At 37.7% G+C, this 23,027-nt stretch overlaps 2 protein-coding genes across 3 annotated transcripts; both read right to left on the reverse strand.

The window, feature by feature from the left end:
• Positions 1–3,487: 3,487 nt before the first annotated feature.
• On the reverse strand, positions 3,488–17,087 carry RB195_003308 (uncharacterized protein; the record flags this gene model as incomplete). Of its 2 annotated transcripts, XM_064200908.1 has the most annotated exons (5): positions 3,488–3,607; positions 6,129–6,275; positions 7,536–7,673; positions 16,187–16,301; positions 17,026–17,087. In XM_064200908.1, the coding sequence occupies 5 exons, from the start codon at positions 17,085–17,087 to the stop codon at positions 3,488–3,490; spliced, it is 582 nt and encodes a 193-aa protein (XP_064056789.1). The 2 variants fall into 2 exon arrangements, with proteins under 2 accessions (XP_064056789.1, XP_064056790.1); XM_064200909.1 differs by lacking the exon at positions 17,026–17,087 and having other exon boundaries at positions 16,187–16,201.
• On the reverse strand, positions 16,255–22,736 carry RB195_003309 (uncharacterized protein; the record flags this gene model as incomplete). Its single annotated transcript, XM_064200910.1, has 5 exons — positions 16,255–16,301; positions 17,026–17,090; positions 21,520–21,664; positions 21,758–21,765; positions 22,717–22,736. 5 exons carry the CDS (start codon positions 22,734–22,736, stop codon positions 16,255–16,257), a joined length of 285 nt encoding a protein of 94 aa, XP_064056791.1.
• Positions 22,737–23,027: the final 291 nt, after the last annotated feature.

Here is a 23,027-nt window from a genome sequence, read left to right on the forward strand (position 1 = left end):
ATTGATCTTATTCGGCTCAACCAGTGTGGCATATTCTTGCTGCGCACCAAGATCTACCCTACATGCTACGTCACCAATGTAACCGTTAGAATGCGTTGCGCTAGGTTGATCGCATCGATCCGCTCCTGGACATCTGATGTCACCCTTACGGCTGTCCTAGACATGTTTTTAACCACAGATTTCTTAGTTTTCCAAGGGTGAGCGGAAAGACAATGAACTAGAATGTTTTTGCTGCTAGGTTTTCGGAACTATCGTGTCTTCCATTCACCATTGGACCACTGTATTTCTACATTGAGAAAGGACAGCCAATTTTCTTTGGGTTTCTCCCTTGTGAACCGTATGTAAGGGGACTGTTGGTTTAGAAGCTCGAAACAAGTGTCCATCTCGTCTTGAGTGGGGCATATAATGCAACAGTCATCAATATAACGGCAATACAGGAAAGGTTTCCGTTCCAGAATGGGTTGTTCTATTTTGGACATGAATGCAAGAAGTGATCCTCAATCGATCAAAGGTGGTAGAAGTGATCCTTAATCGATCCTAACCGCAACGCTCCACCACCGCGCCCTCCAAGCGCAGCCGCTTACGCAACATCGCCGTGGTTCATGTCGTTTTGACTTTACTATATGTTATGTGGTGCGAAGAAGGTATGGGGCTCTTCATTCTCCTCTTATTCAGATGACTGTAGTAAAGCTTCAGTTTGTGAATAAGTAGTACGCAAGATTTTATCGCAATGCTACATGAAGGTCGTGACCACAGAAGCGAGCAAGAGACGAAAACTATTCTTATTTGCCGTTATTTGTCGAAGATTTCTCTCAGTTTTGTTCCAATGGAAGTTCATTGGCGGATTCCTGAAGAATCTAAGGGAATTTAGGGTGAACTACGTTTTTTCTTTTCGAAAACATCGTCGCTTTGGTCAAAAATTCTAGCTGCGCTTTATTTTAAAAGTGCGTTCTCAAAACAACTAGGAGAATACTGTTGAATTCCGCTCATATTCCACCTAATTAATGTAGGAACTAAGTTATGCAGTGAGAGCCGATCAGAAAGTCCCTGTACCAGTGACGAAACCAGTTTTTTTTTACGATTCGCAATTGTTGAAGTTTTGGTACGCGTATTAACCTATACAATGACTTGCGGGGCAAGCCGATGATTAAGTCAGTATTTCTATCCTCCCAAACAAGTTTGGTACCAATTTAACGACCTTGGAGGGATGGAAGGCACGGTTGGCAGAAGGACCGTTCCGAAACAATGAGCAATTCTCAAGAATACAAGAAGTAATTCTATAAGAATTTTGCTTCTAGTTAAAAAAAAAAAACATTTTCTGCCATGTTCCTATCTCATTAATGCATATCTTACTATCGCTAATGTTTACGGATACTCTATGGAAAGGTTCAGTGTAGCCGAAATATCTGGATGAGCATTCTTCGAAGTTAATCTTCAACGTTGCTCAACGTAGTCATAGAGAACAAGGAAAGTTAAGTTGGTTGATGCACGACGTAGCAGTAGCTGTGATTTTACGAGGCGGAACCCTTGCTACTATAATTTTTCAGATTCTATGATACTGTAGAAAAAAATTCCAGAGCATCGAAAGATACGGAGGAAAGAGGAAGTATTTTTGGTCAGCTGATGGTGAACATAAAATCGTCAAATGTAGAAGACAGTAGTATGTCTTTGCATAGTAGAGTAAAACTAAATGACGCACAGTGCACAGTTGCGTAGTCGGCGTGGTGGAGCGGTTAGGATCGTGGTAGAACCCTTGCTAGCACCACAACCCACCGCTGCCGTCCGCGATGGTCACGGTCCCTACCGCTGTTTCCACCACGCCTCTTCCAGGATAGCCGCTTTCGAAGCAGCACAGTGCTTCATGTCGTTTTCACCCGAATACACTTCACTGTGATCCAGTTCATTTTTATTTCCTCTGTAAATTTCTCTCTTTTTTTTCGCCTGTATCTCTCACAAATTCACCCTACATGTACATATCCTAAGCTTTCTAGGAAAGTTTAACCAAAATAGGTAATGATCGATTGTCCATTATCCATTTGCTGTCCATTCGGTGAAAACATTCTGTTCTCAGGCGTAATGCGAATTTATAGCGCAGCTATTGATTCGATTCTAGCCTGAGGGCAAGGTTACAAGAAGGTCCCAACTGCAAGGCGTCTATGTGGACATATTCGAGAGACTAGTGGAATGCAGCACGGATATCACAGATCCTCCACCTGACTGTACATACGGTCACGTAAGTCGCTTCTTGCGATTCTTCCAGCTCTCATTCCTCATTTATTGCTCTGGGACACTGTGGTTATTTCACTTCAGAGGTCGTTTGCAAGTGGTGCAGTAATATTTCCTTAAGATCCTGTAATTTCGAATCAGAAACAGAAATTGCCGCACATGTCACTGGGATGACTATGCATCTCATTATGGCATAGAATGGGCGGAATGAGTTCATACTTGCATTATTTATTTGCTACGGGACTATAAACCACATAGATATCTCGACTGGTAGAAGTTGTTCTGGAAAATATAATCTAAGGATGGTGTTCACAAAAGTAAAAAAAAAAAAAACTTCTAAAGGCTATAATAGGAAACCTATATCAAACGAGAATGTATACGTTTGGGGTTGTTGCTTTCGGAGTGATGCGGGTCGCATAGCCGTGGAGTCAATTGGAGTGCTAGCCTCTGTGAGGGTCCCACTGTGACCTCAACTGTTCGTCCTAACCAACTGCACCATAAGTCTGGTCATTGTAATCGAACTGCATCTGTAGTCGGATCAAAACGACATGAAGCACGATGCAGCTGCGTAGGCGGCTGCGGTCGAAGCGTGGCGGGTCTCTGCTCGATCGTAACCGCGCCGCTTACGCAGCTGCTGCACCGTGCTTCATGCCGTCTTGACCCTAATATACGTCTACAATACTTCTCACAAATTGTTTTTTTTTTCCTAAAGTTCACAGCCTGAGAATAAATAAGATAGAAAGTCTTTATTGATTAGTCGTAAACCCGTTAAGAAGTGAAACAAGCATAAACCTACAGTGGACATGAAACCATGTGATAAGACAGAATAAACAAGAAACATCTGGATCACCAAAAAAAAGCACAAATACTTGTAGTGCACTTTAAAAGGGAATCGGTAGTGTTATGAGTGGATGAATATAGCTATATACACGACGAATGCACATTAGAATTCCTGATGGGAACACGAATTGGTGTTTGGGCGTTGAGAGGCGGCGTTAACGAGAAAAAGCAAATATTCACGCAAGCATTCAATGAATATTTTCGAATGTTCGTCGTATCGATAACCTGTAGATGAAAGGTAGCGGAGGTAAATTCATAAACAACGATATGTACAAGTTAACTTCAAAATTGAATCTCAGCTGCAATGGATTCATCGAAGAAAAAAAAAGCTATATAGGATTTCAATTTGATATCCTCTTTTTTAAGTGACGGCTGCGGTCGGAATGTGTCTGGGGGTGAATGAAGAGAAGAGCGGTGTAGATCATTCACGATCATTGTTTGTCGTTTGTGTGGTTCTGCTGGTTTGTGTCTGTCCGGATGCTTGGGTGGTTGCATTCATCATTGAGACCGCATCCGAATAGTTTGGAGGTAGTGAATTGTCCTGAATAAATGGATGCGGTGAAATGCTATGAACTCACTCACGACGCTTTAAATTTTTAGGTTGAGTTATGAACGACTTCCGTTTTGTTTTTCATACATTTTTTTTGTAAGGAATTGAGGTTCTCTTCTTCTCCCTCTTCCTACTTCCTTGGTTCGTTTTTCAAGGCTACACTTCCAGGACGGAGTTTGAGGAACCAATTTCTAACCATCCGGTCGGTTGTTACTCCTCCCCTATACACATTGTATACTTTTTGAGCTGTAGCCACAACACTATTACCTTCTTTAAATACCAAGAGCATCACATTACGTAAGTGAGTTTTTTGATTCTCCATTTTTAGGGTGAACCAAAAAAAATTCAAAGGCATCACCCCACGAATCTGGGGTGGCGAGAGTTTCAGGTGGGTTATGCCTATACGGGGTCGTAGATTATGGGGAGGAGGGTGATTTCTGTTTCATTTCATTTCATTTCCACCCATTTCTGTCTAGTTGCCTTAAAAAACAGCTCGGAAGATGCGGCGCGTGCACAAGGCTGGCGCGCTCCAATCGAACTCGTTGTGGGAAATAGCGCCCCGGAATGCTCGAAGCTGCATCTTCCGGGCGGTTTTTTGCGACAATTAGGAAGAAATGGTTAGAATCATCCTGTATAATGTATGACCCCGTATGGACATAACCCACTTGAAACTCGCACTACTCCAGATTCGTGAGGTGATGCCTTTGAACCTAACGTGGCACAACCTTAGAATGCCCTCTAACGAATTACCAAAGTACTGCCTGCAGAGTGATTAAAAAATCCCTTATTTTGGTAACCCGTTGTATGCAACCTTGCAACCTTGTAACCCCAATATGTACCATGTAGCTGGGCGGAAGTTATTTATTGCTCAACCTGATACCAAAATTCGATCAGAAGTTTTCTATCCTTTATCTCCTCTTTTATCCTCTATTTATTCTCCTTTATTTTTTTTAACCCTTTATTCCACCATCCTTTCTTTTTCCTTTATTTTTTTTTTATCCGAAACACTTTGTAAGTATAATACAACACCGCTACTAACTTGTGTCCCAAAATCCGTCGCAAACCGTCGGAATTCTTGGAAGTGGGCAAAATTAAATTTTGAAAATACCATTCGAAAGTAAGTGAGCTGCTGATTTCAAATATACTTTGAAAATTTACTTTTGACAAATGTGTGGCCCGAAAACGGGCAAAGTTTCTTTAAGCCCCGTTAATTACTTTCACACCTCCGCAATCCTTTCCTTCCTAGTCGATTCAAATTACCGCTGCTGTTTTTACAAATAAGAACCCTTTGGAATTCTCGTCACTGTTCACTTATGTTCAAACAGTATTGTCTCTCTGTGACGCTGAATCACCACAGGAGTCACCTATCGAAGCTGTGAGATGCCTGACCATGCCTGGGCCGCGACAACCATTCCAGCTATAGAATATCGCCTGCTATATAGGAGGGCGGAGTCAGTGTTGAAATTTTGAAGTTTGTAAATAAAAGTGAATTCATTATTCGAAAGAGCGTCTTTTTGTGAGAAGAACTGGCTATTTGAGGTACTGAAAAAATTCATAGAGGCTGCAAAAATTTCCGGTTTGTGAAAACAGACGAAATTTTCTCCAATTTGGTCACTCTAAAACCATGACCAGCTGTCATCCAATGTTAGCACCTAATTCACTTCTCGCAAAGGAAGAAGAGTTCTAAGCAGGTACCTAATCGCGAGACAGAAGCGTTCACTCCAAGCCGTTGACAGCTGCTCAAAAATTGGACCAAATAACGAAATAGAGTAATGTTGTAAGTTGGACGCTGGAAAAACTAGACGTTTTCAAACCTAGAAACTTACAATATAAACTATTGTTGAGTACAAGTTGTTCACTGAAAAATTTCCGAGGAGATTTTTCACAGCTTGGAAAGTATGGTTTTTTATTAAGCTTCGATGGAGCACTTTCGTCAATTTCTGAAGAGAATGGAAATTTCGAACCAACATATGACGTGGGGTACCAAAATGCTCTAAATAGCCTCCTGATTACGGATGTAATAAAAATTTTGTTCAATTTCGAGAAATAAGCGGAAATCCGATGAAAACCCCTTCCTTCCATGGAGATGTATCCGCGGGATATCGCAATGGCAGGATTGCGGAGGGGCTTAAGGAAACTTTGCCCGTTTTCAGGCCACACATTTGTCAAAAGTAAATTTTCGAAGTATATTTGAAATCAGCAGCTCATTTACTTTCGAATGGTATTTTCAAAATTTAATTTTGCCCACTTCCAAAAATTCCGGCGGTTTGCGACGGATTTTGGGACACAAGTTAGTAGCGGTGTTGTAGATTAGTCATTTATGATTCTGAATGCTTCAAAATGTTCTCTAACCTATGCACAAATAAAAAACATCAACAGCATTTGAATCATGAATATGAATAGAAAATTTGATAGGACATAGAAAATTCGGGAAGCACTCAACATAATGATGAGCGGTTTTGAGGTTTGGTGATAAAAAAAAGATCAGAATATGAAGAGAATAATTCCAAACCTCTAATTTGTGTGTGATAGCGTCCTCATATGAAGGTAAGCCTCGATCCGAGATTGAGAACTGTGGAGCTCGACAACAATCGTGATGAGGCGGTGGTGCAAGGCATGGATAGGAGCGTGGAATCGCCAACGAGTACAATAGATCTTGCTGAAATAAATGCTATTGTTGTAAAATTTTTAGTTTAAAGTTGAATTTCCCCATTGTTTGTATTTCTGGGAAAGAATTCTTTTTTCTTTCTTGAACTGAAATACAATTTGTTGTCATCGAAAATACCACCCAATAATTTAAGTTCAAATGGTGAATGAGAAATTTGGTGATGCAAAATGTTTACACATTGAAATGTTTATACAAAATATTCATTTTTTACTTCCAGATCGGATAAAATAATTATTCCGATGATGCTTTTAATGACACTTTTAATGCACATAGCGGCATTTCTTTCGGCACTGCATTTGTAAAAGAACTATCCGAACTTTCATGGACTGTACTGCCCATGTATTCACCAGAAGCAACAGTTTGCACAGCTTGGCTTCCACGGATCGAGTCGAAATCGATTCTTGCAGAGCCAACCTTGTCCGCAGTTGAATCAAAAACGAAAATCTCGTGAGTCTTAAGTACAGAATTTTTAAGAATCACTATCAACAAGGTTTTTTTTAAAGGCATCACCCCACGAATCTGTAGTGGTACAGATTTCCAGTGGAGTATTCGGGTACGGGTCGTAGATTATGGGGAGAAAGTTGATTACGTTCATTTCTTCCTAATTGCCGCAGAAAACGGCCCGGAAGATACGGCTTCGAGCGTTTCGGCGCACTGTTTTATACAAGGAGTTCGATTGGAGCGCGCCAGCCCTGTGCGGCTCTGCATCTTCCGGGCAATTAGAAAGAAATGAACGGAATCACATCCCTCTCCATAATCTACCATTCCGCATACGAATACTCCACCTGAAATCCGTAGCACCTCAGATTCGTGGGGTGATACCTTTAGCATGAACGGCGTGTTGCCACTGAAGTCGAAGCTATTGATTACGTCATATGGAAGTTTTTTTTGGTGTTGATGATAATTTTTGAAGATTTAATGCATTCAGAAAGTGAAATGGCAAGGGCACCAAATGAATAAGCAATTAATCTTTGACGTGTTATCCGCCATGAAAAGTACTGCGTCAGATTTCACTGGCAATAAATCGGGTGCCGCGTTTTTTTTTTTTGAAAATTTTCCTTGTTTTTTTTTCTTTTCTGACTCGAACATGATGTGTTTATTTTTTTCCTTTTTGTGCACCACACGTGTTAGTGAATAAGTAAATAAATAAATTAAACCAGTTTTTGACGTTAATGGACTTTTGAGGGAAAAATGATGAACCACTAGAAAATAGGTATTGAAAAAAAGGTGATGGTCTGTGATGTTTAGTACCTGACGATCTCGCTGACGTCGTTTTCTTTCTCTGTACTTCTTCTGACAGTAGAATACGAGATTCATAAATGCACCGGCTACACAAACACCTAATAACCAAACCACTGGCGACCAACGGAGCACGTCTTCAGTACCCACCTAAAAGAACATCAATTTCATAACGAAATGTTCAAGAAAGAATCACCAGAGAATTTTTTCAAATGGAAATAGAGTGATTGCTATTAGGGATTTTTTTTTTTGCCAGTAGAAAAATTACAGAAGCACTCAAATCACTGTCACGGTGAACGGGAAAATGAACGACGGCGAACGGATGTAGCGATAAATTGTTAATGCACATGCAAGTAAAGGCGTGCCCATCATATTTGAAGTGCGCCGTGAAATCGGCGAAAAAAAATTGAGGACTACAATTTTAAGAATAAATGCGCTGAATCCATTGAAAAATCCCATCGAAAAATACAGCCATAGGTATTGAGGTATTCGTGGAAGGCATCAAAAATGATAGATGAGAAATTTGGAGGAAGCATTCGCGCATAAATTTCGGGATCGAAAATTAAAGAGAAAACCGTCCTCGACACCATCCCTTTTCTTCATTTTCTTCAAATGAAAGAGATCCTCACACATATTGGGTTTGAAGTTAAAAAGTACGTTCTCCTTACGGGGCGGACTGGCCCAACACAAATTTTGATTGAAGTTCCGGGAAATTGAAAATATTTTCAAAGACGTGAGAATCAGGCTAGGATAAATATTATATTAAAATAAATATTGAAATATGGATTAAAATATTAATATAAAGAAATATGAGACTGTGCAAGAAAATAGGATAAGAAAAGAAAAGAATGTAGAAGTATGAAAGTCCATGTGCATGCACGCATAAACTTCGGATGTAATTAGTTCGTGCCGGATACAGAAGTCAGCTTTCTTGAAGAAAGGGAACTCAGGAAAAAAATGGATTAGTAGCTGGATATAAAGAAGTTGTCATCGGAAGAATTTGGGGGAAAAAGGGGAAAATCCCGAGAAATTAAATTAAAATGACGCTGCAGAAACGTTAAAATGCAGATTTACCGTATGAATATACCGTACACATTTGTGGACCTGGTCAGAAATAAATCAAATTGGATTGAATTGATAAAAATACATAGATAAAAACTAAAAGGAAATGGTAAACAGGAAACTGTTCGACTGTCAAGCGGCTACCCTCTCATGTCATCGATTTTCATTTTCGGAGATTAGGTGAACGTGCTTAAAAATACGTCAGAGGAAGGATTAGACAGGAAAACGGGGTGGAGACGCAAAATTTTAATCCGAATACAGTTGATAAAAAAAAGGATCCCTAGAAATCTTAGGTCATTCTTAATCAGACAAAGATTAAATTTAAATGAATAAGATAATTAAAATAAAATAGGATCAATTTGAATTAAAAGGAAAAAGGGGATATCTACAAGATGAATGTAGGGATATCTAAGATGGAATCTAAGATAGAATCTAAGAATTGTCTAAGATTAAATTTAAATAAAAAAATAAATGGGATAAAATAGGATAACTTCGAATTAAAAAGAAAAAAACGAGTATCTACAGAAGGAAACTATCTCTATTAATTTTTAATTATTATAATTTGTATCGAAAGCACTACAAAGGAAAGGTAAGAGATTTTAGATTTTACCTAACGTTTAAAGTCTCAATTGTGAAAATATCTACATTGTTTCTAACCAGCTTCATAAAATATGCATGTGAATATACCTATACATAGATACGAGCTGAACATTGTCAGCGTGCTGTCACTTGGTTATCACTTGTGCCCCGTGGGACACGGGACACAAGTGGTAACTAAGGAACGTAAAATAAATGAGTAATCTATATGATATTCATCCTAATCCTAGAATTAGTGTCCGATTTTCCAGGAAATAGTCATCTGGCCACTTTTAAATGGCAAAATCACATTCTTATGTCTTTCACACCTGCTAATGGGTAGGTAATCTTTTCTAATGGAGCAATGGTCTTGAAATTAAGCTTTTAGATGTATGAACTCATGCTAAAGTGGAAAACACACCGGAGAAAAATTTTCTCTGCATGACCAATGAGAGAAAACAAAACAAAAATGCAGTTAAAGGTAATTTATGAGTGGGAAAACATAATTAACTGTCGAATTAATTCAATTAAAATTTTTATAGATCCACTTCAAATCACCACAATTCATCGATCACATCACCTACCCTATTTATCTATCTTTTATCTTATCCTCCTCTCTTTATCTCGGAAAAAATTGAAACATAAAAAATAAAAATGAGTTTTTTTCCCGTGGCTCTTTCAGTATGTGGGCTTCTTTTTTCCTTTTTTTCTGTGGATTCTTCTTAGGTTAAAACAATTAAGGATTACTAGATTAGATTTTTTACATCATTTTACATCATTTTTTATCACTATTTCAAATCCAAAAACAAAAATTAGAAAGGAGTCTTTTTTTTTGGTTTTCTTCACTATCGTCCTGATCGAAACACCGATAAGAATTCTATTGATTGATGGGCGGATGAAGCTCAGAAAAGATCTACACCATCTTCTCTCCTGATTTCCCTCCTCGATATCGAGGTAGAGGGAACCTAAACCGGCGGAATCGCCGATGGATTTGTCACCTCTTAAAATGTTACTGTTACTTTAGGGGAAAAAAGAAAAGGTAAAAAGTTGCAAATGGTAACTCGAATAGAAGATATGGTTGAGTATTGGGGAACATTCCTCGCTGTTCATCTGAGAAAAACGAGAAAAGCTCTTCTGTGGAATTAGTGTACGCCCAATCAAAGGAATCAGAAGATAAAGAAGCGAACACTCACAAAAGCATTTAAAAGAGATGATTTGTGATTTGGTATGGTTCTGACGGGAAAATTTAATATTTTCCGAGAAAAAAAACCATTCTGTTTGCTTTCTGTGCTTCAGCTGGGTCGATTCTAATACCTTCCTAGCTCGTTATTCCACATAACGGTCGCATTTATGGCGACAATAACGGTTTCGCATTATTCGCATGGGAAGTCTGCATCAAATCCACAAAGTACAAAGACAGGTGGAAGAAAGCAATCTCATTCTTTCTCCATATGCAATTTTCCATAATTCTGAACTTCCATAATTCTCCATAAATGATATAAAGGGCTCTTTTTTATTAGAAAGTAAGCTTACATTAGGTTTATATTAATTTCATATTGAGATTTCAAAATTCATTTCAAAATTCAAATTCAAGGATTTCGAAATTTTGAGGTCCTCAAAGAAAGCCAACTAAGTGGTGGAGGTGAACAATAATAAAAAATTGAATAATAGCACCATCAAGTGGCTGCATGTGGGTTGGACCAATCGGATGCGCGACAGAAGCCAGGGATTCCCTGCTGTGATTGGTCGCTAGTGACCGCTGCGCAAGTGATGGCGGCGCGGCACAGCAGGACCTGCTAAGCCTAAACCGTACGCAACGAGAAGGAGAAGTTGAGGGAAATGAACTGCGAAAAGAACAAGAACAATGGAAAAACTGAACGTAAATTGCATCCCGGATGTTTCGGTGCTCAGCTCAGCTCAACACAGCTCTCATCCGTTCCTTTGGAAGCCGTACAGGAGAGAGCTGGAGGAGCTGTGCTGGTGCGATCGCGCGCGCTGGCCGTAATTCCCTTCGCCTCGCCCCTCCTTCCCAATCCGATCTCCCTATCTATGAAGGTCCGTAGGAGGTGATTTCGCTGAAAGATTAGTCCGGAAAGTTCTTGTTAGTCTCGTGTACACCTGACGTGAAAAGAGTCAAATAGTAAGAACCTCATGTACACAAGTAGCAAATGAGTTGAACGAATTTGAATAATTACTATGTAGTAGCAGCTGTTTCTATGAATTTTTTTTAGGAATTTAGGAGGAATTTTTTCCCAAGTAGGCAGGGGCATTGAAATTCCAGAATATCTGTGCACTGTCACTCAAATAAATAGCTCATGACTTGAACGAATTCGAATAATTACAAGGTGGCAGCTGTTCCTACTGTACACAGGAGAGTAAGTAAGAACTTCTTTTCAAAAATATTAAGGCGAGAAAATAGAGACACTGAAACTCCAAAATATATGCGCACTGTCACTCATTTTGAGAAGCAAAACTTAAGAAAAACGTTTCGCGATCGGATTAATGCGTTGAGTGACAATGAAGCAGTAAAACCGTTGTCAACAGAAATGTTTGGTTTCTGAGCAGCGCAAAAAAATAACAGGGAAGTCTGCTTAGTTGAGAATTGACCGAAAAGAGAAGTATGTACGGAGGATCACATCATCGACGGCTCTGAAAAGCAAACACGTATTTGGGGGCGGGGCAAGCTGCTGTATAATACGAGATTAACTGAGATAATCGCATGTGGTGGAATCGGTTATCATTCTCCGAAGAAAAATAATCTCGCAAGCTGTAATGCACATAATTTCCGATTACTCATGTTTAGTTTTTGAAATTCTTTCGCAAAAATAGTTTTTTCTAACCGCTTTTCAATGTCTAGACCTCTTTTTCTTTATTTTAGTATTCTTTTTTGAAAAATAATACCAAAAAAAGGAATTAAAGGGAAAAAATGAATAATAGAAGAAAAGGACTAGGATAAAAACAAACAGATATAAATAACGAATATGTGTAAACAAATAATAAATGATAAACCCGAATAAAAATCTCAGCGAATTTTTCGGTAACCTGGTTTGTGACAGAAGGTGCCGAGATAGCCCTCATGGTCGTTTCTCCCTCAGTTCAGTTCAGGCACCACCCGGTACATCTTTGAATCTCATTATATGTGGAGACGGCTAACCCAGGAACGGCTACTAACTGTCTACGAACTAATTGAAATAGAAATAAATAATTGAGATTGAAATAAAGAATTTCAAAGAAGGAGTTATTAAGAAGAAAAAAAATGAGCAAAATAAAATGACGGAAAAATATTAGTAAGCACTCAGATCAGAACGATGACATCGGTTGACAGCGGATCAAGCATAATGAAACCACCGCTGTCTTATCGCGTTTTAAGCAAAATGCATTCATAAAGCGGCGCATCATTTTTTTGCATTCAGTGCTAAATTATTTAATTTAATTTATTTATTTAGCCATCGATTTATTTGTTTAGGAGTTCAATCAATAACATATTGAGTGATACGTTCATTCATTTACTCGGGTGCATATTCGTTTGATTTCCCTTTTTATTTCTGCTCAATAAACTATAAACGAAAACAGAGCAAACGTAATGTCCTCCTCAACTGCTTTTTTTTTCTCCCGAAATGTCTGTCCCGGCGGGAAACCTTATTCCGAGCAAACTCGATAGAATTGCTCCTTCTCAGTTTTATTTAGGTTCAATTTTAGTTCTGGAAGATTTAGTGCGAGGAGATTTGGAGGTCGAGGCATTTGAAATCAATATAAAAGCAAAAAAAAAACACAAGTTAAGCCTCAGATTTTCCAATTAGAAAACGACTTGATGTTGAGTGTTTTTAGGAAAACATTCGGATGGGGCAGGAAAGGACAACGGAAGTAAGGAAATCCAGACTTCCTACCGCCCACTTCTTCTATTCTGCATCCTAACGAGCGGGAAGTTGTATAGCTGCTCTATTTTTCGGAGTAAATTATGCGTGTAACGCCAGGACCCACGCTCTGGAAACGCGTCGCGGGAAATGGAACGTTAATTGAGTGGGTCGAGTCGAAGAAATGAATGACATTCAAAGGAATGACTTCGATCGATCATGTGAAACCATTAGAAATAGAAATTCGACACTTTAATTCTTTTTTATTTACATGTAAACGTTAACGAGACAGCAAAACGACGTTCGGCATTCGCGAAGAGAATTCCAGCGGTTTTAGCTTCTGTTGCTGACGAATGAGCACGTAACGGATGGAGAGCGCAGCAAGATTTTATGGATTTCGGTAGAAAATAGTCTTTTCCTCCTCTTCTGCTACACATTGCTGCGTTCCTCCGCGATTGAGTAACTTTCAAGTGTTCATAGGGGAATGAATAATGTAAATATTTGATGTTATGTGAAAAATAATTTCTGTTAGCTTCTACAATAAACGTTTTAGAGCTGAGAAAAACGTCCGATTCATTTTTTAAATTTTTATTCTATTTATTATCATATTTCACATTACTTTTTATATATTTATACATCTAGTATTGTTTTTGTTACTATATTTCTATTTTATTTCCATTAATTTTCTAAATCGTGACGAGAACTTGTTTTTATATGTGTCGAATGAATACCAGCAAAAATTTCCTACACACCCCACTGGAGAAATCCAGAAAAGCTAGGGCTATAAGAGGAGCTTATGGGACATATGTAGATAGGAGAAATTATAGAAATAGGAGAATACCAGAAATTTCTAGTGTTTGAATATTTTTTACGACTGCAATAATTTTATATTTCAAAAAACGTCTTATTTTCATATTATACTTTCCACTTATTTTGTTTACCTTATAAATTTCACGTTTTATTTACCTAGAAGCCTCTAAAAGAATCTCGAAAAAAAATTACTTTTATTACTTTTGCTTGACTTTGGATTGCTTTTGCTGAACCCGCTGAAATCTCATGCGTTTGTTCGTTTCGGACATCTGGCATATGTAAAAATCTCTTTAATGGCTCATTCTACTAAGAAAAATACAAATTATCAACGATAAAACTTTAAATATGGCGTTAAAAAAGGAGATTCGACAGAAAATTGGGAGTGATGATGGTGATATGTATTTGCGGTGGGTGTGTCAACAAAAAAGGGTAACTTGTTGATGAAAATACGTGGGAACAAACAAAGCCTACGTTGAACTGGCTCTCTAAAGTTACATCGCTATTATCGTTCCTCGGAGCTCTAAAAAAGAGGTCTTCTGACTTCGATTACAGGTCAAAAACATATATTTCCAGGAAAAAACCAAAAATAGAGCTGAAATCGCTGCGAAGAGTGGAAAAACGAATTGGGAGGAGAATCCACAGATTCAAATAATCATTAGGGCCACCAAACAAAATTCAGAGAACGTAAATAGTAATTAACGGCTGTAATTAGCAGTAGAAATCAATAAAAGAATCAACTTTTCTTCTTTTTTAGTGTCAAAAAACTCTACAATGTTATAATGTTAAGTTAAGAAATTAAGAATGAAATTTTAATGAAGTTAAAATGTGGACAAAAAAGTAAAGAGCAAGAGGAAATGGAACTAAAAAAAGAATTGAAATCTTTCACTTTGCAGCACGCACCGACACAGGCGATTCAAGTTTTCAAAGAAAGAAAGGCAGACAGAGAGATAGGGTAAGAGTTAGGACAAAAAAAACAAGCGCTATCCACAATTACCTTAGGAAATACTTGTTTTAATCGAGGATTGAGTAGAATTTTAGTGATGTGATCTACTTTTCATGTAGATCAGAAAAATATTTTTGAAGATCTGGCGTGAAATAAAGGGAAATGAAAGAAAGAGGAAAGAAATGCTTGCTTGTTGCAAGATCGTTCAAGAAATGGATTTCGTCAAAAAAAAGGGGAATAAAACGAAAGGAATTGATGAATGTGGAAATTCGGAGCTCGTTAATATAAACAGCTTAAAATTATTATTTTTAGTTATTACAGCAGTTATTATAAGCAGTGTAAGGTGAAGAAAAAAGGAATCTTGACCAAGGAAAGTGTAAACATAGTTAAACTATATATTTATAATTACACTTTGAACCGAGTTTATGAGTTTTCGGTAAATTCTCCTATTTTTTAGGAACCTTGGAGCAACCTTGAAAGATGGGTGAAAGAAAGTGAGAAGAAAAGGAAAAAAGAGGGAAAATGAAATAAAAGACAAATGAAAAGAAGAAGAAAGAAAAGCATGCTTGTCGCATGATCGTTCAAGAAATGGATTTTGTCAAAAAGAAGGGGAGTCTACAAAAGGAATTAATGAATGTGGAAAATAGGAGCTCGTTATTATGCACAGCTTAAAATTTTTATTTTTATTACATGGAAAGTAGCGTAAATTGAAAAAAGCAATCTAGACCAAGGAAAGTGTAAACACTATATATTTTTAATCACACATCAAAGCGCTACGAATTTTCATGACATTCCCTCATTTTCTAGAAGCTTGACAGCCTTGGAACTACTGGAAGAAGAGCGAAGGAAAAAAATGATAAAGGAAAAAAGAGGAAAAATTTATAAAACATAATACTTTGTGGTAAAATTATAAATATTTGCATAATATTTACAGTTGTTCCCTGGTCTAGATTGTTTTTTTTACGCTGGCCGTCTTAGTATATAATAAAAATAAATAATTTAGGCTTGCGCTTGTGTAAGTCTGACGGCCGACAGCTGCCATCGTCTCTGCAAGCTATACTTCCGTTCTCGGACTACTTTCCTAATTGAGGCATTGAAATCTGTTGTTTGTTCGAGTCAACATAAGGGCAACGAGATAAAATCACAAGCTAACGATGCCAAAATTGTAAGTAAAAATCTTTTGGCTAACTTCCGAAACAACGCAGATTGTCCTTATTCCCCTGGGGAACTGATGGGGTGAAAGAGGAAAAGATGTACTTGGCTTGGAAATGATGGAAAGTGTTGCATTTAGGAAGAAGGAACGTTCTAAATTTATCATATGAAGTGAACTCAAAGTGTAAAAAAAGTACTGGCGATTGTATGGAATTTTATGATAAAGCAGCTCAAATAAAAATTTAAAACTCAAATATATTCCTCACCTGCAATTTTGACATAATACAAACGATAGTAATAAAAAAGAATGCTCCAGCCAATATCAGGACTTTCTTCAGTTCATCGTACACGTGATCTGAGAGCTCATGACTGGGATAGGGGCTGAAACGAAAAGAAAAGTTTTATTTCATTTTTTTAATTCTATAATTTTTAATTTTTTCATTTATTATATTTTTATTACTTCGTTAGATTTTCACCCTCTATATGTTTTACAATAAATAATGTTAAGGAGTGAGGTCAACGAAATCTCCGAAAATGTCCACTAATTGTTCATTCTTACCGTTCATTGTCATGTTTTCTCTTCTGTCTTGTGTAAATAGCAATTTGAGAAAATAAATGTTTTATCCTTATGGTCCGTAAATACTTTCGATAGTACAAAGGAAATTTTCGAAGTTTATATTGGGTTTTTAATTTTGCCTTTTTTCTTGCGGAAAAAAACCAAATCTCACGGTATTTTACGAAGTTCTACTCGTTTTTTGTTTTTTTTTTGTTCTTTTTTGGCAACCCTGGTTTCTCTAAGAAATTTTCAATAAATCCTCAGAGCTTTGTGATGAAATAAATATTTTCGAAAAAAAAAAACAAGTTTCTATTTTATTTTTTTTATTCTTTAATAAGTGGATGGAAAGTCACACGTTCGAGTAAGAAAGTACAGAGTTAAATATTCTTTTCCAGAAAAGACATGAAGCTATCACTAGTGCCTTTTTTTCTCTAAAAATCAAAATTTCCAATAGTTTTTCCCTGTAATTGTGATTTTTGATTTTATATAAACGACGAAAACAAAAATAGCAAATAAAAAAATATTTGAAAGTAAAATGAGAAAACTCACGATTCATGAACGAGTGTGTAAATGCGCGGCACATTATGCGTCCGCGCAATTCGTTGAACCATTTTCTGGAATAAAAGCCGTTGTTTTGAATCAAACGACTCAGAACCCAATTCCACATCCATTCGAAAAAAAATCGAGCAGTTACAATTATCGTCAAAAATATGAAAGCAGAAATGTGAGAAAAAATAACGGAGACGATGGAAATATGTTTCAGAAAAAGAGTTCACATGGCTATTTCGAATGAGAAAAAGTTTTCTAGAATTTCCACTAGTATTCAACGCTCTAACGCGCCAAGTGAACTCTTTTTCTGAAACGTTTTTCCATCGTCTCCGTTATTTTTTCTCACATTTCTGCTTTCATATTTTTGACGATAATTGTAACTGCTCGATTTTTTCCACTAGTATTCAACGCTTCAATAATATTTTCATGAAAGAGTCATCGATTTTTTTGTTTCAATATTTGTATGAGCAAGAAAATCTCTAACACGATATGATCGACTTTTAAAAACGAATGAACAGTAGGCGACAGAAACGCAACCACGGAGATTAGAATGAAGGATAAACAGAAGAGGGACGTGAAAAGGATTATTTCTCTTTAAAAGAAATTCGTTCGAAGGATTTTTCGACATTTCTTTCTCCTCAGTGCTGAACAGTGTTTACGATGTACTTTTCAAGTGTTACAGCAAAAATCCGAAACATTCTCAACAAACCTAGGAATGTTTCGCATTTTCGCTGTAATAAAAGAGACTAGCTGAAACATTCGCTTTGGAAGCTGTTTCTAAAGAAAGAGTGAAATTGAAAAATTTAAGGAAAAAAGAGAAAATTTGAGATATTGCTGAATCAAAAAGAAAGAGTACACAATGATTTGAAAAATCGAAGCATTTCAGATGCATTTTTTTTCTTCAAAAGCAATTGGTGCCGCTCAAGGGTCCCACATGGGTCTCAGTCATGGGCTGCAAGTGTAGTTGAAATCTAGTTGAAGTTTAGTTTTTCGGTTAATCTACTGCATAGTGATATCTTTAGCAGATTCCAGTCCCTAAGTACGTCTATGAGTTGCTGTGATTACCACAATTGCCATGGAAATACCTAAACAAAACTATTTCGTAATCGACCACTTAAGTTTCTTCACTAATCACTCAAAAAATAGTCGTTTCGCAAAGTCATTACTAGTTTATACCTTCACTTAAATTGCTCCTCATTTTTTTTGAGTTAAACAAGTTCAAAAGTAGTTACTTATGACATCATTCTGGAATTTCTCTTCTACCTTTTCTCAGCAAAACTTTCTCAGCGAATACAGTAATCCACAGTACAGCAACACATGCGTATTCAAAAGTGTTCTCGTCACTCCACAAGTGTAGAGGGATGAAAAATTAGGTGTGAGGTGAAAATTGGAAATATTATTTGATATTTGATAACAACATATTCGAAAACAGTAGTTCTACAGTAATTCTAAAATAAGTAATTTTTCATACAGTAATCTGTTAAGTCATGCCACAATCGCAAGAAAAAAGAAAGAAAGAATTTTTTTTAAAAAGAAACGGAGAAGGAAAAGCAGAAAATATCAACAGATTACTGTATGAAATAAGTCACTTATTTACTTACTTATTCGATGTTTATTCCGTTTTGGTTTATGTTTATTTATGCTAATGTGGAGCCAAAAAGGAGAAGATGAAACATTGTTTCACCTTCAAAACAGAATTTATTCCTGATTTTTGTTTAGAAATGTAAAGAAATGCTCTGATGAATTCTTACTCGCGATAATCAGGTTCTGGATGCCTTGCCCAAGTCAATTTTAGTGGTTTAATTTGCTAGTAAAAGGATGAAAAGGATAAACTTCTTGGCGTTAATCAATCCGCTTGGGATGCGCCCCCACGTTCACCTCAATTCAGAATCGTTTGAGGTTTACGAACATGTAACTCGCCTATACAATGACTTGCGGTGGTTAGCCGATGTGTCAAGTCAGCGCTTTTATACTCTCAGACAAGTCTGGTACCAACTTATCGACTCCGAATGGATGAAAGGCTTGGTTGGCGTTGAAGCGGAATCGAACCTCCTATCGATTGTACTCGCAGTGGAAACACTTACCGACTGCCCCACATTTGCACAAAATGTTAGGTTCCGGCGAGATTCGAACTCACGTTACTGGATTCAAAGTCCAGGGTGTTGACCGCTACACTACGGAACCACCGTTGAACTAGTGTGACCACATTATCTTTTACTTTAGTCTTTTAAAGTCACATCACTTTCTTCTCGTGACCGTCGTAACTGTTCAGGGAATTTGCAAATGTTCAATAGAAGTTAACGCCTAGGAATCAACCAAGGACTCTGAATTCCAAGCAGTAACCAGGTAGAAGGAAGCTATCAATTCATATCACACTATTTCATGTTCATTTATCTGTTTCAGTACTTTTCAAAAGCAAATTTGAACAGATCTTCGGTTTTTTGTCATTTATTTACATACTTCCTTTATTTTGAGAGAGTTTAAGTTTAAGAGTTTTGAGAGAGGGGAGCACTAGTTCGGTTTTGAACCTCCGATCGATCGCGCAGACAGCAGAACCTCTTACCAACTGCGCTACATTCGCCCAAATAATAGAGCTAGGGCGAATTTAATAGAATAAAATATAATGTAATAGGATGTTAATTTGATAATAGAGGTGTTTAATTGTTATAAGTGCATAATTACTTCCTCTATCTGTTGCACAATGTTTCATTTCTAGCACTTAACGTGTATTCGTACTATTATTTTCTTGAGAGGATTTTCTTTTGCCAAAAATTGCCATGCAAAGTTCCATAGGCTCAGCAAGGTAATCTTAGTACATAGTTCCTTTGAATGGGTACAGCTTATAGGATTTTCTGTGCCGGGAACATCTTCTGGATGTAGCGTTTCTTCAGCTGTAGACAGATGAACCAATAGTTGATATTCGCCCATTGCTTAGACCTTAATAAATTATACGTATCCGTGATGCAGGTGTAGCTCAGTCGTTAAAGGCGCCACTCCACGAATCTGAGGTGGTTCGGATTTCAGGTGGAGTATTCGTATACGGGATCGTAGGTTATGGAGAAAAGGGTGATTCCGTCCATTTCTTCCTAATTGCCGCAAAAAACGGCCCGGGAGATACGGCTTCGAGCGTTCCGGCGCGCTATTTTCCACAACGAGTTCGACTGGAGCGCGCCAGCCTTGTGCGTGCGCCGCATCTCGCGGGCGGTTTTTTTACGGCAGTTAGGAAGAAATGGAAGGAATCACTCCTCTCTCCATAATCTACTATCCATTATAAGAGTGCTCCACCTGAAATCTGCACCACCTCAGATCCGTGGGGTGATGCCTTTGAGCTGTGTTTGTACGATCGATCAATCAACTCAAAATCGAACAGCCCTACTGCCAATTAAATCTTTCATCTAAGGTTCGAATACCTGTCTGGGAGGATAAAAACACTGACTTGTTGCATCGGTTAGCCCTAAGAACTCACCGTATTGGCCAGACACGCGTCCACGAACTTCAACGATTACGAGTTCCACTAAAACGCGTTGGCACATCCCAACTGGATTGATATGCCATCTTTTTATTCCTGACGATGAGCACAGAAAGTTGTGGTCGTAAAAAAATGTTTTTGTCACTGATACCAGCACTCGCTCCATAATTTAGTCCGTACGTTGATTAGGTGGAATACGAGCGGAATTCAACACTATTTTCCCAAGCGTTTTGAGAGTGCACCGTTAAAATCTTAGAGGGCAACTACAATTTTTAAACCAAAAAACTAGACACCTTATCTTTTGTCCTTTTTCTCTGAACCACTGAGGAATCACTGGTTAAGGGAAAATTCCACAAAATTGACGACGTTAGGATCTTTCCAAGAAAGGACAGAGTTAGGGATTAGTTTAGAAGTAGGAACGTGATCTCGCATCTCGCTTAGTTCTCCCTTATTATTCAAAAAACGCCGTGGGAAACTTTTTTTGCACCGAATCTCTCTACGAGACACCTGATAACTCGCTACGTCTGCGAGAGTAGGCACACGCGCCGCGTCCGCGACTGAGCGGACCATCAATGGACTGCTGACGCTGCGCGGCCCCACGCAAAGAGACGCGGCGCTTCTGCCTGCGCACGTAGACATGGTACGTTGTTAGGTGCCCTGTGGGAGGATCCGATGTGATGAGGCGCTTTTCCGTTCTCAGGATATTTAGACGAAATTTGGCGTGAGCGCACTGATATTCATGAACTATATCCTCGAAAATGTTTTTTCGTGGAGAGATCCCAACATCCCCTGCTCCCTTCATCTGCTGTCCATTTTTTGTTTTATTTTTATTATTTATTTATTTTTATTTTTTTAAAATTAAATTTTTAAATGTTTTTAAATGCATTTTCGACTACATTTCAATGAGGAAATGATTCGCCTCCTGTTCTAGGATTTTAAAAAAACTTTAGTTCTGGAAGAACTGCTATATAGGTAGATTTATCTGTCACATTTTAAGAGTTTTTTTTTTAAAGAAGACCTCCTACCTTAATTGACTTGTTGCATTACGATCGTCAACGAAAACGTTATCTGTGACGCATTTTAATTCTCTTCCACTTTCGCTCTCTCTTCCGGTATATTTGCACTTCCTGCACCTTCCTGGCGGAAACAATTCTTTTGGCAATATTTTCGCTAAATTGAGAAAAGAGGTGTATCTTATTCGAAAAAAAAAACCTGACTTTAAGATCATTGAACAAACGAAAAACGAGTTGAGAAGGAACTTACTACAAAAACTGAGGTTAATCGTCACTTTGAAGAGCTACGAACACTCTTGAATGCTAAACTAAGAAAGTCATATTAAAAATCATTTTGTAGTATCGATCTTCCCAAATACGTAACGAGTGCATAATGGATCAATAGAGTTAAGAGGACTTGAAACTTAGAATGTGCACAGAAAGGTATTTCTTTTAAAGAAAAAATCCAAATGGATCAGTTTTTCTTATTCGAATGCATCTTTCCAAAAAATGAACCGTTCTCAGATATATTTTGGACAAAGACTATATTCTTCCGCGATCACTGATCGAGTATCTGTCATTTTATCAATCAATTACAATTTTAAAGATCATCAGTTCACTTATAGTCATCATTAATTGTCAGTCATTCACTCATGTTTATCAATTTTAGGCAGGCTGTAAATACATTTTTACATAATAATATATATGCAATTACAGAATAATTTCATAGTTTTAACCCTCATTTCACATGATTTGTTAAAAAATCAACTGTTATTATTTTCTCATGAAATACTGAAAAACCTCATGTGAAAACATTCGCGTTAAAATGATCAGTGCACGAAATATAGTTTTTCATTTAAAATTCACCGTCTTCAGTTGTTCTTCGCAATCCTCCACTGCTGGGAGAATCCGAACAAAAGAAGAATAGCCGGATGGGTGAGAGGAAGCAGAGTATCACGAAAATTGACGATGTTGGAAACTATACACGAATAGATAGAGGTAGGATTTAGTCCACGAACATAAGGGTGATCACGTTCCTCCTCTAGTTGAGTCAAAACGACATGAAGTAAGATGCAGTAACGTGAGCTGTTGCGCTCGTTACGGTACGATGGAGCGCAGCGGTTAGGATCGAGTGAGGATCCATACTAGAACCGTTCCTTGCTGCAGTTCGCGGTGGTCCCACCTAAATTTAAACCGCATTTTCAGGCCGCTTCGGGTGCAGCCACTTACGCACCTTCACCGTGCTTCATGCTATTTTACACCATGCTCCTAACTTTATCTATTTGTGAGATGTGAACGTCTTTAACTTCGTGAAGCTCAGCTTCAAAAAGCATTTTTTTAAGGGAAGGCTTTGAGAAGGTGAATATACATAGTTTCTAGCACAAAGTTGAGCATTTTTAATGAATTTGTTGGTTTTACGAAATAAAAATCGATGAGGGGACATGGAAAAATGTTAAGAGGATCTGAGATTAAAATAATGTGAAAAGAAAAAAGGAGAAGGTAACGCTGCCCTCAAACAGAATAAATGTCCAAAAATAGTA

The sequence above is a fragment of the Necator americanus genome, chromosome IV (genome assembly GCF_031761385.1).
Source record: "Necator americanus strain Aroian chromosome IV, whole genome shotgun sequence".
NCBI classification, from domain to species: Eukaryota; Metazoa; Nematoda; class Chromadorea; order Rhabditida; family Ancylostomatidae; genus Necator; species Necator americanus.